This window comes from Hemibagrus wyckioides, linkage group LG11 (genome assembly GCF_019097595.1).
Source record: "Hemibagrus wyckioides isolate EC202008001 linkage group LG11, SWU_Hwy_1.0, whole genome shotgun sequence".
Lineage (NCBI taxonomy): Eukaryota > Metazoa > Chordata > Actinopteri > Siluriformes > Bagridae > Hemibagrus > Hemibagrus wyckioides.
In genome coordinates this window covers 33,086,256-33,104,901 of record NC_080720.1, presented here as the reverse complement: position 1 = coordinate 33,104,901, position 18,646 = coordinate 33,086,256, and the positions used below count along the sequence as shown (strand labels likewise).

Sequence of the window (18,646 nt, the reverse complement as noted above, 5' to 3'; positions counted from 1 at the left end):
GTTTTTCCTGATGTTTGGCACTCCTGGGGACAGGAACATTGCGTCCTCGAGGGAATTAACTCCGCCTCATCCGAGCAAGAAAGCAGATTTCGAGTGCTAAAGCTAATGAAGATGCTGTCCGCAGGGAAGAGAGATCGGCGTCTCGTAAACAAGCCAAGATGAGCTAACTCTGAAGCTAAGATAAAGTTCTCATGTTTCCAGCTTCAATATCTTATGGTTTCTATAGCAACGGCATGCTGGCGAGGATGTGCGGATTCGTTGTTTATGGAAGGAGTCTCCGGTGTCATCGTGCAACTGTACATGGATGTTGTAATCGCTAACGGTGAATGAATCAGTGTTGCCGTGGTAACAGTCACCCTGAAAAAATATGCCTATAAAAGGTGCAACTTGCTTATTACTGTAGCTTAACACACACACACACACACACACACAGAGGCTATAAAGAAACCAGCAGGGAGCAGAAATCTCCCGTCGTCGCCCCGGGCAGCAGAACTCACTCGCTCTCGGTGCTCTCACTGTTTTTCCCGTTAGCGTTAGCGCACAGCGAGAGCTCTGCATCTGCAGCACAAATCACCACATCACTGCTTTCCTCCAGAGGAAAAAATAAAACCCGGCCTCTCCTAACACTGGTCACGACCTCAACAAGGAAAAAAAACCTGCGCATTTTACGCGTTTTGTAGAGATAAAACTCTACAATATATATACAAGTCTAGAAATGTCTAGAATTGTTGTGGAAAAGGAATCCTCTTTGGACGTTCAACTCACACAGGCAGGTATTTTGGGAAGCTGAGGAATGTTCCATCTGGAGGTTTACACAACACGGCAGGAATGTTCTGGAAACATGACCACCGGAACAAGGCAGAGGGACCGGCTCCAGAGCAGACGCCTCGCCCGGTCATCATAAATTATTTAATGTAAAGACAAAAAAGATCATTGTTATTTGTACGAATCGGGTCTGGATCGAGGAAATGTTTACGGCCAGTTCTTAGGGTGTGTACACAGGAAACGGAACTGTAGCTAGCGGTTAGCTCTTTATAAGATAAATAAATACGTTTATACAAGATCATATTAGAGCTGTTTGCAGTCCTGAGATAAAGACTTTCTTACAATTCTAATAAACCTTAACTACCACGAAAGTGATTTTTAATTGGTTTCACTCATTAAGATTAACGATGAAGAGAGAAAAACTCCGCGAGTGCTTTTATCTCAAATAAAAACTCGATTTTTGTTTCTTTTCTTTAAGTGATCTTAACATGGAATTATCATTTAAAATAAGTGTTATTGTTCACTCATGTCTGAATTTGTCCCGTCGGTGGCGCTAGAGTACTTGAATAGGTACAATGTGTTCTGTAGTCAGTATTAAGACTTCTGTGTGGTGTTAGTGTTATAATAAAAAGAAGAAGATGAAGATGATGATAACACACGATTCCACTACAGCGCATGAGCATGTCCGGTGCTTGGACCCCTACGTTTAAACCGTGCTGCAGAGTCGCTGTGTGTTTACAGTGTAACTCGTTATAAGCTAAAAAGTGCTGCTCACACACACTGCAGCCCGGGCGTGTGTGTGAGATGAACGTCCCATGTTTCTCAGTCGGCGGAACGTTTTTCTTTGAGACTCAGGAACACAGTTAGGGTGAAGTTGAGTTACTTCCCTGTTCCTGAGAACACAAGCAGTGAGTTAAACACCAGAGAGAACAGGAAGGGAAGTGTGTGTGTGTTCAAGAATGCTGCAGTAAGGGAGGGGAGGAAAGGAAAAAAAAAGAAAAGAAAAACACTTCTCTGAAACTGCTCTGACACGCAGCCAGCTGGCTCGACTCATGACACGAGAATTAAACTCTTACACGCCTGAGAGACGAAAGGAACCTTCACGTTCTTAGAAAACGTTTCCCCAGAAACCTCTCGGACACCGCAAAGTCATCCTTCTGCTTTCTTTCCCTGAAGGAAAAACCAAACTCTAAAGCAAACCATTATAATTTTATATATTTTTTATAATTATTTAATTCTACTTTTTTTAAATTACTCTAACGAGTCATTATTAGATTTCGGAGAATTATTCGGCTCTTGGTTCAAATTAATACAAAACTGTTATATTATATTTAAACATTTTATATTATATATCTGCTGCGAGAACAGAACTAAAGATGTAACGATAAACGGATAAAAAGTATGAGGTGTTGTGTTTGAAGTGAATAGATAATCGTATTGCTGAGCGTCACAGTGGTGCAAGAGGAATAAAACCTTTCTGCTACTTAACACAGAATACAAGAGGGAATAAAAAAATTCTGAAAATGACTGGAAAATTAAGAAAAAAATAAAAAGAAGAAAAAATAATTTATTACAAAAATAAATAAATAATAAAATAAACACTGTCGATAGATCGGCGATGAAATATCTGCAAGACGCTAACGTCGAATCCGACTCTGGTCCTGACTTGAGTCAAAAATAATCTCTGATTGTTTTCTAATCGGCGTGTCGTTAACGATGACGCAAGCTCGGAAAGCGCTGCAGGACGAGCAGGAACACGCTGGATGTTCTGGAACATTCCGTATGCGCACTGATGTTTCACTGCTGGAGCTGCAGGAGCTTTAATTTACACAGGAATGTGTTCAGCGTGAGGAGCAGCCAACAACAACAACAACAACAACACAGAGAGAGAGAGAGAGAGAGAGAGGATGAGGGAGGGAACTAGAAAGAGAAAGAGAGATCAGCAGATTTGAAAACACGGAAAATACATCAGCTTATCACAGAAAACAGGAAACAGACGTCGTCTCACTAACATACTGCAACACTCCATTAACCTCAACTCACATCAGTGATACTGCAGTCTGAACACACACACACACACACACACTCTTACACAGCAGACGATGAACATAAAGAAGTCTCACATGATAATAATCATGATTTTTAGCGAATACACAGAAAAGAGTTCAGGTTCCCTGATGTCCTGCTGACCAAATGTTCTTCCAGAAAAGCATCCAGAACATTCTACATTTACTCAGGCCATCACTAATCACTCAGACTGGAATAAAAGCCCAGATACACTGCTGGATGGACAGCTAGGAAAACTAATCCCTCCAGAACAAGGGCATCAGACAAGTCCGTGTTACCGCCTGGTGCCATCATGAGGAGCAAGGTTTGTCTCAGGGTGCAGAAACCCGGCGTGTTTTCGGAAATAAAGACGGCGTGAACGTGTACTCACCGCCATGACCAGCTCGAAGGGGTGCTTATACACACGAACGGGGGATTGATACTGCTGCACCATCGTGGATTAGCTCTCACTCTGTCCTGCAAACACAGACAAGGAAGAGAAGACAAAGAACATTTAGCTTACGGAAATGTTCATGCTTTTCTGCCAAATTAAACCTTTTTAAAAAAAATTATTTATACAGTCTTAAACGCGCGAATCTGATTGGTTAAGAGTAACGGTGTGCACAGCATACGCTTCACTAATGATCGAAGATAGAAGACAGAGACAGAGAAAGACAGAGAGAGATGGTGAGAGAGAGTGAATCCAGCAGCTATAACGGGATCAGAGCTGGTCTCTCGTGGTTATTAATCAGTCTATAAAGGGTTAAAGTGTGTGACGTGTCGTCGGTGAAGTGCAGCGCTGTGAGATTTTAATAAACGGCTCCGGAAGAAGACGAAGATGAAGAATGAGCTCCAGACTGAAATGATCCACTTCACTTTACAACCTCATTGAGGCCCGGGTGAGTATCACAGAACCTCAGTCTGGAGCACGTTCCTCCTCAGCCTCACACACACTGCTGCTCAATACAGAGAGAAAGAAGGGAGGAAAGAAAGATGGAAAAGCCGAGAGAGTAAATCAGGAGTGGGCAGGAGAGGAGGGGATGAGTGTGAGTAAAGGGCAGTGCTGTGGGCAGGAGAGGAGGGGATGAGTGTGAGTAAAGGGCAGTGCTGTGGGCAGGAGAGGAGGGGATGAGTGTGAGTAAAGGGCAGTGCTGTGGGCAGGAGAGGAGAGGATGAGTGTGAGTAAAGGGCAGTGCTGTGGGCAGGAGAGGAGGGGATGAGTGTGAGTAAAGGGCAGCGCTGGGAGCTTTTACAGGCGATTAAAATTCCTCTCAGGTTCATCGGCCCTGAGGTCTGGCACATCGCCCGGGATCTGAAATACTGCAGGAGAGAGGGAGCGAGAGAGAGAGAGAGAGAGAGAGAGAGAGAGAGGGAGAGGGAGAGAGACTCATTGATAAATGCACTGCTTCCTTTACGATCAATACAAAAAAAAAAGAGCTGAATGAAAGAGTGCAGTTGAGACGCTCATTCATTAAAACACAGCAGCCTCTAAATAAAAAAAAATACACAAACGAATGAAACCACTCCGCCTCTCACGCCGCCTCTCACGCCGCCTCTCACGCCGCCTCTCACGCCATCACCAACTCTCACTCCGACTCTCACACCATCACCAACTCTCACACCATCACCAACTCTCACTCCGCCTCTCACGCCGCCTCTCACTCCGACTCTCACACCATCACCAACTCTCACTCCGACTCTCGCACCATCACCAACTCTCACTCCGACTCTCACGCCGCCTCTCACGCCATCACCAACTCTCACTCCGACTCTCACACCATCACCAACTCTCACTCCGACTCTCACACCATCACCAACTCTCGCACCATCACCAACTCTCACTCCGACTCTCACACCATCACCAACTCTCACTCCGACTCTCACACCATCACCAACTCTCGCACCATCACCAACTCTCACTCCGCCTCTCACGCCGCCTCTCACTCCGACTCTCACACCATCACCAACTCTCACTCCGACTCTCACACCATCACCAACTCTCACTCCGACTCTCACGCCATCACCAACTCTCACTCCGACTCTCACACCATCACCAACTCTCACTCCGACTCTCACGCCGCCTCTCACGCCATCACCAACTCTCACTCCGACTCTCACACCATCACCAACTCTCACTCCGACTCTCACACCATCACCAACTCTCGCACCATCACCAACTCTCACTCCGACTCTCACACCATCACCAACTCTCACTCCGACTCTCACACCATCACCAACTCTCACTCCGACTCTCACGCCGCCTCTCACTCCGACTCTCAAACCATCACCAACTCTCACTCCGACTCTCACACCATCACCAACTCTCACTCCGACTCTCGCACCATCACCAACTCTCACTCCGACTCTCGCACCATCACCAACTCTCACTCCAACTCTCACTCCGACTCTCACACCATCACCAACTCTCACTCCGACTCTCACACCATCACCAACTCTCACTCCGACTCTCACACCGCCTCTCACGCCGCCTCTCACTCCGACTCTCACTCCGACTCTCACTCCGACTCTCACTCCGACTCTCACACCATCACCAACTCTCACTCCGACTCTCGCACCATCACCAACTCTCGCACCATCACCAACTCTCACTCCGACTCTTGCACCATCACCAACTCTCACTCCAACTCTCACTCCGACTCTCGCACCATCACCAACTCTCACTCCAACTCTCACTCCGACTCTCGCACCATCACCAAGTCTCACTCCGACTCTCACACCATCACCAAGTCTCACTCCGACTCTCGCACCATCAACTCTCACTCCAACTCTCGCACCATCACCAACTCTCACTCCAACTCTCACTCCGACTCTCGCACCATCACCAACTCTCACTCCAACTCTCACTCCGACTCTCGCACCATCACCAACTCTCACTCCAACTCTCACACCGACTCTCGCACCATCACCAACTCTCACTCCAACTCTCACTCCGCCTCTCACACCATCACCAACTCTCACTCCGACTCTCACACCATCACCAACTCTCACTCCGACTCTCACACCATCACCAACTCTCACTCCGACTCTCACACCATCACCAACTCTCACTCCGACTCTCGCACCATCACCAACTCTCACACCGACTCTCGCACCATCACCAACTCTCACTCCGACTCTCGCACCATCACCAACTCTCACTCCGACTCTCACACCATCACCAACTCTCACTCCGACTCTCACACCATCACCAACTCTCGCACCGACTCTCACACCATCACCAACTCTCGCACCGACTCTCACACCATCACCAATTCTCACACCATCACCAACTCTCGCACCGACTCTCACACCGACTCTCGCACCATCACCAACTCTCACTCCGACTCTCACACCATCACCAACTCTCACTCCAACTCTCACACCGACTCTCGCACCATCAACTCTCACTCCAACTCTCGCACCATCACCAACTCTCACTCCAACTCTCACTCCGACTCTCACACCATCACCAACTCTCACTCCGACTGTCGCACCATCACCAACTCTCACTCCGACTCTCACACCATCACCAACTCTCACTCCGACTCTCACACCATCACCAACTCTCACTCCGACTCTCACACCATCACCAACTCTCACTCCGACTCTCACACCATCACCAACTCTCGCACCGACTCTCACACCATCACCAACTCTCGCACCGACTCTCACACCATCACCAATTCTCACACCATCACCAACTCTCGCACCGACTCTCACACCATCACCAATTCTCACACCATCACCAACTCTCACTCCGACTCTCACACCATCACCAACTCTCACACCATCACCAACTCTCGCACCGACTCTCACACCATCACCAACTCTTGCACCGACTCTCACACCATCACCAACTCTCGCACCGACTCTCACACCATCACCAACTCTCACACCATCACCAACTCTCGCACCGACTCTCACACCATCACCAACTCTCACACCATCACCAACTCTCACACCATCACCAACTCTCGCACCGACTCTCACACCATCACCAACTCTCACACCATCACCAACTCTCGCACCGACTCTCACACCATCACCAACTCTCACACCGACTCTCACACCATCACCAACTCTCGCACCGACTCTGACTCCGACTCTCACACCATCACCAACTCTCACACTAACACTCACACCGACTCCGACTCTCATACAGACTCTGAAACCGACTCTCACACTGACAGAGAGATTTTCCTGAAGCGTAAATTCGAGTTAAACTCAAAAAAGCCTCAAAACACACACACACACACACACACGAAGGGAATTTAATTATTCCTAAACAGGTCTCACCGAGGAGGTTTACTTCAAAACAACAACAACATTAAAAACAAAAACAATTTCATAACGTTAGCCTGGCTAACCCGGCTAATACCGCTAACACACACACACACACACGCACGCGCGCGCGCGCACGCACGCACACACACACACACACACACACACACAGCTGGTTTTGTCGGTGTTGTGTTAGTTAGTTACCCAAATCACAGGGTTAATTACCAATAACTAAATATTGTTACAACAGCTTGCTAACTCGGAACCATTAGCACTGTAGCTAATAAACACACAGCACACGGGTCTCACCGGCGAGACAGCGCAGCTAGTTAGCGACACTAGCTAGCATAACAAGCTAAACCATACAGACATGGGTGGTAAGTTAAAGTGAATATTACTCACCAGTTATTAAGTGATTTATATTGGATTAAAGCTCCGTGTGTGTGTGTGATTAGGGATCTTTATGATGATGATTATTATTATTATTATTGTTTAGTTCCAGATGAAGTTAGCGCTAACTCTCCCGCAGCCTTCTTTCCGGAACTCTGAGCCAGGCTGAGAGAGAAATCCTCCGTTAAATGTCTCCTCCATCCAGCTGGAGCTCTTCCCCGAGCCCACAGAACATCTCCTGCGGAATTAAAGCACTTCTACACCGGGCTGCTGCTCTTCTGCTTCTGCTTCCACCTCCTCCTCCTTCTGCTCGAGCTCCTGCTCCCTACTCACCGAACTGACAGACGGAGGGTGTGTCTCAAATCAACACTCCATCCCTAGCTTCTAACCGAGACTGGATTAAACCATTTTCACCAAACCAGAGGGGGGGTTTCAGATAGACACGACACCGATACGAAACACAGAATCGCAGAACATGGCGGATCAGCTACTGATGAAAAACTGTACATTATCCTGTAATAAATAGAAAAAACGATTGGAGCTGAAGGACAGAGAGAAAGACGGAGAGTTACTACTGGTTTATAACAATGTAAGATTTTTAACAAAATAAATAAAATTCTAAATCGTTTGTTGGTGACGTAACAGATAACACTTTACTGCGATGGCCTCAGCTCGCAGTGTCGCCAGTGTCAAATCGCTTTAACGCCGCTCTGTACTATTGGTTTGTTTGTCCAGTGAATCTGAGCAAAACCAATACTTTTGTTTCGTTTTGTTTGTTTTAATTTTGCACTCGTTCCACACAAAAAAACGAAAATAAATAAATAAATAAAAAGCAAAAATGTTGTCTGAGGTATGTTTAGGATGTTTGCTTTGGAAAAAATAGCATAAGTGCACTAGCTTCAATGTAATCTGTACTTTTATTTGCTTGTCTTTTTAAGCTTCATTAATGTCTTGCACGTGTAGGAAAATGTTTTCAAGCCACTTTTTCCTCTAAAATCTCCAACAGACCACAGCACTTTAACCTTTCCAGATTTTATTACAAACCAAAGCAAAGTTCAAAATTAACATGTGGCCTGATTTTTCCGAATTGCACTGTAAACTAAACTAAACTAAAATGAAATAAAATAAATTAAATGAAATAAAATAGAATGAAATGAAAATAAAAAAAATGAAACAAAATAAAATACTTAGTGGTTAGCACTGTTGCCTCACAGCAAGAAGGTCCTGGGTTCAAATCCTGGGTTTGGACAGGCCTTTCTGTGTGGAGTTCTGCATGTTCTCCCCGTGTCTGTGTGGGTTTACTCCGGGTACTCCGGTTTCCTCCCACAATCCAAAAACATGTACATTAGGTTGATTGGTAATTCTAAATTGCCCATAGGGGTGAGTGTGAGTGTGTGTGGTGTCTGTCTATATGTGTGACCCTGTGATGGACTGGTGACCTGTCCAGGGTGTACCCCTGCCTTTCACCCAATGTGTGCTGAGATAGGCTCCAGCAGACCCCCGTGACCCTGATTAGGAATAAAGCGGGTATAGAAGATGGATGGATGGATGAAATAAAATAAAATAAGATAATAAAATAAAATGAAATGAAATAAGATAAGATAAAAAATGAACATACATTAAAATAAATGTAAATAAAATAAAATAAAATAAAAACAGCAGCCCAGAATCACATGCCCTGACTCAATCCCACAGAAAAACACGTGACCTTTAAGAGCTGTTGGGTTTCCTCCACTCCCTCGGTGTTGGATTGGGACGCGTCCCGCTGCAGGTCAGCCCACCCCCCACCCCCCTTCTGTAGGCGCGTGCTTTGCATTGCTGCGGTGAGGTCAGTTTTTTTCCAGCCACTTCTGTGCTTTACATAAAGAGCAAAGACAAAACCTGAAACACACCAAAGAAACAGGACTAAAACTACACGTGTCAGGAGGGAAATAATAACAACACACATCTGAAGGTGTACACTTATTATTATTATTATTATTATTATTATTAATAATGTTATAATTATCATTATTATTAATATTATTATTATAAGACAAAAAATCGCAAACAAAATGTACTCCTAATCATTTTTACCGTGAAATGAAATGTCAGAGTTCAGTTTGATCTTCAGTCCGACTCGGAATTTTTCACTGCAAAAAGGAAGAAAGAAAGAAAGAAAGAATGAATGAAACAAAAAACAAACCATACACCTTTACACCTCGAGACATTGAAAATAAACAAATATTTAACCGAAGTTTTAAAAAAATTTATGTGATGCCATATTTTTTAAATAATCATTTTAAACATGTCCTTATGTATAAATATATACACATTTGTTAAATAAATTTCGAACGACTATGTATTAAAATGTAAAGTTATATATTATATAATATATAAAGTTAAATTTTATAAATATCTATTTATAGTTTATGTATAAATAAATAAAGTATTTTTAGATAGATAGATAGATAGATAGATACCTTATTCATCCCAATGGGAAATTTACAAGTTCCAGCAGTATCCACAAGCACAAGTAATAAGGTAATAAATAAAAAAAATAAAATAGGAATATAACAAAAAATACTAAATACTAGAAATTACTAGAAAGAGATAAATAATGTGCAAAAACAAGAATTTAAAGGTACAGAAGATAAAGAGCTGATGTGCAAAAACTGTTTATGGGCAAAAGCTGCATGTTTATGAGTCCTGTGTAAATCTCAGTGTAGTGAGAGTTCTGTACAAACCAGAGTGTATTGTGTGTAGTTTGTTTTACAGTCCAGGACAGAGAGAGAGAGTGTAGTGTCAGCACTGACTTTCCCACCCTGAGTTGAGTTAAAGAGTCGCATGGCTTGGGGGAGGAACGACCTCCTTAGTCTGTCAGTGGAGCAGGGCAGTGACACCAACCGGTCACTGAAGCTGCTCCTCTGTCTGCAGATGATGCTGTACAGTGGATGCAGTGGATTGTCCATGATTGATAGGAGCCTGCTCAGCACCCATCTCTCTGCCACTAATCTACTAATAAGAGAGACAGACAGAGAGAGAGAGAGAGAGAGAGAGAGAGAGAGAGAGAGAGAAAAGGGTAGAGAAACAGAGAGAAAGAGTACACAATACTACACAGTAGTGAAATATCGCCACCTGCTGGACAATTCAGACACTACTACTAATAATTCTTTTGCACAGAAAGTGTCACTGTTCAGTGTGATGAAAAGATGAGGCCAAAAAAATTATTTTCACGGCAAAAAGTTTTATTAAAGATCTGCAGGAGAATCAACAGAGATAAATGTACAAATGTACAAAAATGTAATATTTCCACATTGTTTAACACTTTTACTGCAAGAGTAGCAAACTGAAGAGGGGTTGAGGAAAAAGATTTTGCACAAAAGGAGCGTACAAGCATTAAAGAAAAATGAAGCTGAACAAAGTCATAGATTTTTTGCTGCTTCAACACACTGACTGAACCCCCTTTTGTGATGATGGAGAAAACAACAACAACACACCAACAACACACCACCAACACACACCGTATCCATTACAGTGCTCTTGGAGTGAAAGCTGGTAAAGACTAAATGCTAGCTAACTAGTCCGGCTTGCTCTCTAGAACAGATTAATCATTGTCAGTAATCCAGCCGAGTGTGAAATTTGCTGTAAATAAAAGCCTGGATTCAGTAAAAAAGTTAAAAAAAAGTTTAGTAAGAATATGCACCTTTTTTTTAAAACCTAAAATAATTTGCTTGCTGCAGAAGTTTTAATCAGCATTATTTCAACAAAACTATTTGTCATGCTATTTTAAGTCTAATCCTGGAAACACACTGAAAGTCTCTTTCATATTAGTCTTCTTATTCTTAAGATCATACAGATCACTGAGTTGTTTATTCAGATTGTAAATGCTGGGGTGTCTAAGTTTAAAGTTCTCCTGCTCAGCTAAGTAAGTCTTCACTGTGCGTATATTAGGATGTGTTTTATTCATGCAATAGAAAGCACTCCAGAAATGACTGGGAATGTTAATACCTTTTTCAATTACTTTTCCATTTGTTGTTATGGATATCCGGTTCTCCCCTGGGACGACCCTGGTCACAATGTACGCCTGGTGATTTTGTTTGAGTGTGCTGCTCTCTTTTATTTCTTTAAGCATCTGGTCCTCCACTTGTTTGCCCCACTTATGGTTACTGACATTTGATTGTGGTGCTACATTGGTTAACGTAAAGGTGGAATCTGATTGATCCTGATCAGCAGCAAACTGATATGGAAACACATGACCTCTAGTAATGACTTCAATATACTTTATGTCTTTGTAATAAGAGTCCACAGCCTGGTTAAATATTTTCCCTGCTTCTCTCGGGGAATCAATCATCTCTTTCAAACTTTTATATTCTTTGATATTTTCCAGCTGTTATGGAGGAGAAATGAAACAGTAGTGAATTAAACACAAACACATTGATCAGCTCACTCAACACACTGTTCATGATAAATAAAACACAACTAAACCCAGTGAGACACATTTAACTGTGGTATTTACTTCCTGCTCTCTGTGTCCACTGTGTTTTACTGAACAAACAGTGTCTAGTGTTTAGTAAAGCATTTAAATGTTACATGTGTTAATGAATCAGTAATGAAACATTTAACCACTCTGACTGACCTGAGGTTCAATTTTCCAAACATTGATGCGGTTAGTCTTAACTTTCCCTGAGAATGTGTAGGCGGAGTAAACAGGGATCCTCCTCTCAGTGTCGTACACGGTGGCAAACCTGTATTCGGTTTTCCAGCGCAGGTAAATCATCTTATACTGATCTCCACTGAAGATAGTGGGGATGATGATGTCACTTGGTTTTTTCGGGTTCCGGATGCAGAAGTTAGGACAGGATTGTTTAAATGAATTAACAACCTCTGTCAGGCTCAGTGAGGAGAAAGAGAAAAACAAGAGAACCAGAGTGAGGAGCTTCATCCTGACACACAGTGGAGGAGTGTGTGATGAGTGTTTGTGGGGTGTGTGATGAAGAGTGTGAGAAGTGTGTAATGAGGAGTGTGTAGAAAAGAGTGATGTGAGGATTGTGAGATGAGTGTGTGAAGGGAGTGTGTGTGAGGATTGTCAGAGGTGATAAAGAGCAGAAATCTTCCTGAAGACGTGAAGGAAACCACAAGACACACGTTAGTTTCTTTTGTGCACACACTGTGTTTGTTACTTTGGATGCTTATGTTTATTTCTAGAAGTATCAGTTTCTTACATGTTGATTTTTTCCCTCATGAATGTCAGGATATAGAGTTCATGCTGCATGTAAACAAAAACATGAACAAATCTACTGCATGTACTATTAGCATAAGTTGTGCACTTGTTCATGTAGTCGGTGTGATGAGTAAAGTGAAGTAATGTAATATAATGTAAAGTGAATATTGTGATTGTCATGAACGCAGACCGATGAGCTGCAAGCTGCTGCTTCTTACTGCACTAAAGTCAGTTTCATGTTCAGACAGTCGGGTGTTTGTGGTATTTTATGAACCTGTTCTAAGTTAAGAAACTCCCCAGTCTGCTAGTTGCAGTAAAACCTGGTTCAAAAGTATAAATTAGTTAATGTTATTTAAACAAGACTATCAGCTAGAATTAATTTTTCCTCAAAAAATAATTGATATTTTTTAATATTTGGGATTATCCAGAGAGCTGTACTTATCTCCACAGGAGCGCTAAGGCAGCATCTCTTGAGGACGTCCCCAAATGCTTATAACACAAAGTTCATATTTTTGCACTATTAGAATAACTGGATGGCCCAAACATCTAAAAACCACCTTTTACACACTCATGTAACATAACAAACTCTAATCAAACTTGAACTGCAGATTTATTAGACTGTTAAAGTTAAAAAAAAAAAAAACCTTGAAATTACCAGAAGACATGGAAATATAACTGTATTTCAGAAAGAGAGAGAGAGAGAGAGAGAGAGAGAGAGATTTTCTCACCACAAACTGCTGGAACCTGATGTTGGAGTTCAGTAGAAGATGTGAGATGATCACAGGAGGAGATCTTTGTACAGAGGTCTCTATCTGTAGAAGAACCGAATGGTCTCTCGCTCTCCTGTTTTGGATCTTCACCTATTTATAACACTTTTTTCTGTTTTTTTATTTTTTATTTTTACTGGTGTGAAATTCCACTGGTCTGCGGTTTGAACACACGACATACTGAGAAAACATTTCACTAAACAGAATAACATAATGTTAAACAGCTCAGCGATTTTCTAAAAAAGCTGAAACCTCAGCAGTTCAATGACCTGGTGGGGTGAAGTGACAAAATCCTCCATGTTCACAGCAAACATTGAAGTTTTATCAAAGATCAAGATCTGCAGTTTAGGCAGTGGTAGGTCAAGTAGTAACGGCTCTGGGTTGTTGATTGGAGGATTAGGGTTCAAGCCCCACCACTGCCAAGCTGCTGCTTTTGGGCTCCTAAGCAAGGCCCTTAACTTTATAGGGTGCTGTATCATGACTTGTCCTGTGCTCTGACCCCAACTTGCAAAGTTGGGATATGCAGAAAAAGAATTTCTCTGTGCAGTAATGTATATGCGACAAATAAAGGCTTATTTTTCTTCTATACAGTTTAATGCTGAACATTGGTGAGCAGAATACTGGGTGGAGGAGGACTGTGTGCTGTGTTTCTTAGCCTATCACAAACCCCAGCGCCTTTCCCTCTTTCTTCTCTGCCAATGGGGAGCTCATGTGGTCATTGATCTCCTTTACGTCACAGAAGATCTGATTCGTCTATCCTGGATCGATGGATAAAACATCACAGAAAGGTGAATAAAGTGCTTAAAAAAAGTGTTTTTGCTTCAGTGTGCAAAAGTTTACACTGCTGTTGTAGGTCAGTGCAGATGTGTGTGCAAAAGGAGAGATTAAAAACAGATACAAACATAAATAAGAGCACACTCTGAATGGAATAGCCATCCGCATCTGAACACAGCAGACAAACTTGGAAAGGACATTCAAAATAAATAATAAATCTTAATTCAAAACAGGCTTGTCAACCTGCATACTAGATTTCTTACCTACATGCTTCTTTAAACAGATAATACCAGTAGCTAATGAACCCCTTCTAAAAATGATAAAGTCTTTCTGTGGCTGGGTTAGTTCTCTGCCCAGGAATTGAATCCAAGCCACAGTGATTAGAGCATGAGGTCTTGCCACTGGACAACCAAGGGACATATGATGGGGCATTCAGTTACTGTTTAAAAACTATAAACAATGGTGACTTGTTCAGGTATAAGAGGAATAAAACACTTGGGGATGTGCTGCTTTGAGAAATAATCACTTTCACGATGGTTAAAGTAATTCCACTTTACTTCACCCTGTGTCACACCGTCCTGTTGTGAATTATGTTCTGTAATAACACAGTAAATGTTAGTTCACTGAGACTCAAAGCTTCTCTTCTCTACACCTAAAGCAGCAGGAACACCAACCTAGAATAATCTATTGCTGAAGGTCACTGTGTACAAAAGTTTGAATTTCTTCCACTACCAGCTCACTTCACACCTCCAGACCTCAATCATGCAACAGTTTAACAGCTTCACAAAGACACTGGAGTGAATTTCCACTGCTCTGCAGTTTTAACACGCAACATACTAAAAAACATTTCACTAAATAGAATAAAATAATATTAAACAGCTCAGCGCTTTTTTCTAAAAAAGCTGAAACCTCAGGAGTTTCATGACTCGATGGGGCAAGGCAAGAAAATCCTCCAAGTTTTATTAAAGGTCATGCTTTAAGTCTTTTATTAGTAAGTTTTTCACTGTACAGTTATACAGTGTACAGTTTTGGACAGTGGTAGGTCAAGTAGTTAAGGCTCTGGGTTATTGATTGGAGGATCAGGGTTCTTCATTTGAAGAATTCCGTCTGTTCCAATATAGACTTTGTCCCAGTGGGGTAGCAAGTTTTTGGCTTGAGTGTTGAATTCCTGGAATAAACATCTGGTAGGTTTTGTGCCAGCAATCCTGCATTGTATCACTGGTCCAAGATCAGCATCATTCCTCTGTGCTTGTCCTTTCTTATTGACAGAATATGACTTGCATGACTCTCTATTCTATTGGGTTGTGAAGTGAAATCATTGCCATTCACAGTCAAATCTTGAGCTTCTATGGCCTGCAGGATCGCTTCGACACAGTCCAACGGCAATTCCTCTGTAAAGTGTTCCATCCTTGTTTCTACATTCAGTGGCATCCTAGATATGCTGTCCTCATCAATGTTTTCCTTGCTAGGACGTATTGTAAAATGGAAATCTGTGAGTTTAGCTACCCACTTAGAGCCAGTTGCGCTGAGCTTGGTACATGTTAGTACATAAGTGAGTGGGGTATTATCGTTGTAAAGAGTGAACATAAGGGTTTAGTACAGGAAGTCACAAAACTTCTCAGTGATGAACCACTTTAATGCTAAGAAATCTAGCTTCCCTGGGTGCAAATGGTAGTTGTGTTCTGAAGCCATTAATGCTCAGTATCCATATGCAATAACTCCTGTTTGTGGTATAGCACAACATCAGGGCCCTGATTTGAAGCATCAGTATGAAGTATAAACGGCTGTGAAAAATCAGGGAATCCAAGCACATGGGGTTCTGCTAAACATTCAGTTTGTCTCCCCAGTCTTTTTTCATGCTGACTCTTTTGAGTTTGATTCTGTACTGCCTCAAATGTTGTAGGACCCTTTTGGCATCATTTACATGGTTTTCAAAGGATTTGAACACCAGCGTGTTGCCGAGCTAAGGGGCACAACAATCATCTCAGAGATCCTCTAGACACTCTTGCATACAATGTTGGAAATCTGCGGGTGCATACATCAATTCAAATGGGATATGGATCAACTCATACAATCTCCATGGTGTTACAAAGGCTGTTAAGGGTCTGCTCTCAATGGCAGTTTAACCCTGATGATATGCTTTTTCTTGATCAAGCAATGAGAAGCATGAGTTTGCTCCATTCATGATGTCGTGGACACAGGGAATGGGTTGTTGGTCAGTTCTCTGTAATCTATACATTAGATTCCTTCTGTCTTGCAAACACAAACTACAAGTGAAGAATATGGTGAATTTGATTTTTGTATCCATCCCTGAGCAATTAAGTCATGCAGGTAGTCCTTTATCTCTATTTTCAGTGGTTTCAGTACTGATTGATAAGTACAGGTGACAGGGTAGTATCTGTCAGCAAGATGGATAGTTGAAGTTCTTTTACGGGGCCAATGTTGTCATCAGACCTCAAGAATGATGCTGCTTCTTCTCTGAACGTTTGTTCTCCAATTAATCTTTCAGACTCACTGAGGAGACTCAGATCCAAGGGTGGGTCCTATGAGGTTGGGAGGTGGGATGGTATAAGTAACAACCTGACTGACTTTCATGTATTTGGAATCAGACCCACCCAGAGCAGCAGCTAGGTAGACAACTTAGACAGGATGTGCTGTGCCAATGACTTTTTCGCCATCTAGTGCTATATAATGGTCAGTGGGGTTTTGCCCACTGATTGTTACATGTGGTGGGGTCTGTGGCTGCAGCTTAACATGCGTTTCACAGGATTCTAGCCGCTTTGCCCATGTCGGGTTCACCCCAGGTTGGAAAATAAGCACTTTCTTTTCTGTTGTTGGGGACGTTAGGATTTTACATTTAACCTGAACTGAAGTATTTTTAGGCACATTAACTCTCTCTCTCATTGATTTGAATGCAAATAAACACCAATTTTCTGCGCTAACTAGTTTAATGAATGCTTGTGTCCACCTCAATCCTGTTATTCATACCACTGGTGTTTGTTTGAATCAGCTTATCCTTATCCAGTATCCGCTCAGTGATATTGTATTGAATAATAGGATGACATAAGTGTCTGCCTTTCATCACTAGCATGACTGTGATGAGTTCCCTTTCTTTCCTACTTCTTGGCGCTAGTCCAAAAGTTACTTTCATCCATCCCATCTAGGGTATCTTCTGACCATTTGCTGCCACTAGACAAAGATCTCTTGCTTCTGAAATGTACCTCAATGTTAATGGTATGTGATAATCTTTCCATAATTCATCCACTATGCACACCTGGGATCCCATGTCCCATTACTCATCTACCAAAAAACCTTGAAGGTAGCACTATACAAGGCACTGTTTCCCCATCAATGCAGCACATGTGGGTTTATTTGCCCCTGGCCACTCATGTGGCCACTTGATTGTTTCTCCCCTGTGGTGATAGGGCTACCAGTAGCGTGGGGATGAATACTGAGTCTGTGGGGAAAGCACATTACTTTCTTCTCTTGCTGGAATAGGAAACTAAGGAGACGGTCTCTGCATTTGTTGAACTGACTCTTTTGTTTGATTAACTTCTGTGCAGAGATCTTGCAGTAGAGCCATGCTTGAAAGTGTTGTAGTGTTGTTGGAGTGTTCTGAGTGTGTCTTAGCTGCACATGGTTGAGCAACAAGTTTTTTCTTTGTTTAATGCTCTGTTTCACAGGCCCATGCTAGGTTGACTTTGTCAATGAGTTGTTTATCACTTACATCAACTTCTTTCAGGTAAGGTTGTAGGTCACCCCTAATGTTGTCATTTTGCAAGCCAGTCAGAATAGTTAGGAGAAACATGCTCTAGACTAGGTTTGGGTCGTACTGCAAACTGGACTGTGATGCAAAGAGGATTTTCTGTCTTAATTTTTTTTGCTTTTGGTCTTTTTGCTACTCTGTACTACTGATGTGAGTTGTTTATACAGTTCAGTTGCCCTCTTTTTTGGAAATGAACCCTAAGTATTCATCTAAGTGTTGGCAAGGTATGGTTTGTCTTTCCCTTTAGGTATCTACTAAGTTAAATGCCTGGTGCAATCAACAATTTTAAACTCTGAAAAAACTTTGATGGGTTAAACTAGTGAAGGTGACCTTATCCTTTTGTCTGGTTTCACCTATCTGACCTGAGATTTTGAACTCTTTTTTCCACGGTAGCATGACCAGTTGTGCTTGTGTTGAATTCGAATGTAGTCTGTGGTGTTGTTGTGTATGTGACTCATGTTAATGTTGTAAGAGTCACTGAAACTTTTCATGTTCACTACACAGGTCTGTTAAGTTGTCTTTAATTGTTCAAGGTTCAAGGTTTTTTATTTGTCAACACCACCATATGTGCAGACATACAGAGGAATCGAAATACCGATTCTCTTCTCTCTTATCAAGTGTTTACATTGTCAATGTAATCAGTGCAATATAGAA

The 18,646-nt window shown here is 42.3% G+C and overlaps 2 protein-coding genes and 1 long non-coding RNA gene across 5 annotated transcripts in view; all 3 read right to left on the bottom strand.

The window, feature by feature from the left end:
* The window catches only part of si:dkey-237i9.1 (SEC14-like protein 1), a 30,317-nt gene extending 22,478 nt beyond the window's left edge, over nt 1-7,839 (bottom strand). The window contains exons 1-2 of one of the 2 annotated variants that reach the window (XM_058402273.1): nt 7,495-7,839; nt 3,203-3,288 (exon numbers count right to left, since the gene is read on the bottom strand). In XM_058402273.1, coding sequence (XP_058258256.1) covers nt 3,203-3,265 — 63 coding nt within the window. In that variant the 5' untranslated portion in view covers nt 3,266-3,288; nt 7,495-7,839. The remainder of the gene's footprint in view (nt 1-3,202; nt 3,289-7,494) is intronic. The other variant, XM_058402274.1, reaches the window with a different exon arrangement.
* Nucleotides 7,840-9,249: 1,410 nt separating this feature from the next.
* LOC131361315 (uncharacterized) lies at nt 9,250-10,375 on the bottom strand. The gene is made up of 3 exons (XR_009206012.1): nt 9,945-10,375; nt 9,559-9,614; nt 9,250-9,363 (listed from the first exon to the last, which is right to left on the bottom strand). It is a non-coding gene; the product is annotated as an uncharacterized LOC131361315 (long non-coding RNA).
* Nucleotides 10,376-10,795: 420 nt separating this feature from the next.
* Nucleotides 10,796-13,715, bottom strand: LOC131361289 (endonuclease domain-containing 1 protein-like). Of its 2 annotated transcripts, XM_058402321.1 has the most exons (3): nt 13,414-13,715; nt 12,101-12,348; nt 10,796-11,851 (listed from the first exon to the last, which is right to left on the bottom strand). In XM_058402321.1, exons 2-3 carry the CDS (start codon nt 12,239-12,241, stop codon nt 11,246-11,248), a joined length of 747 nt encoding a protein of 248 aa, XP_058258304.1. In that variant the 5' UTR covers nt 12,242-12,348; nt 13,414-13,715; the 3' UTR covers nt 10,796-11,245. The 2 variants fall into 2 exon arrangements, with proteins under 2 accessions (XP_058258304.1, XP_058258303.1); XM_058402320.1 differs by lacking the exon at nt 13,414-13,715 and having other exon boundaries at nt 12,101-13,397.
* Between the last annotated feature and the right edge of the window lie 4,931 nt (nt 13,716-18,646).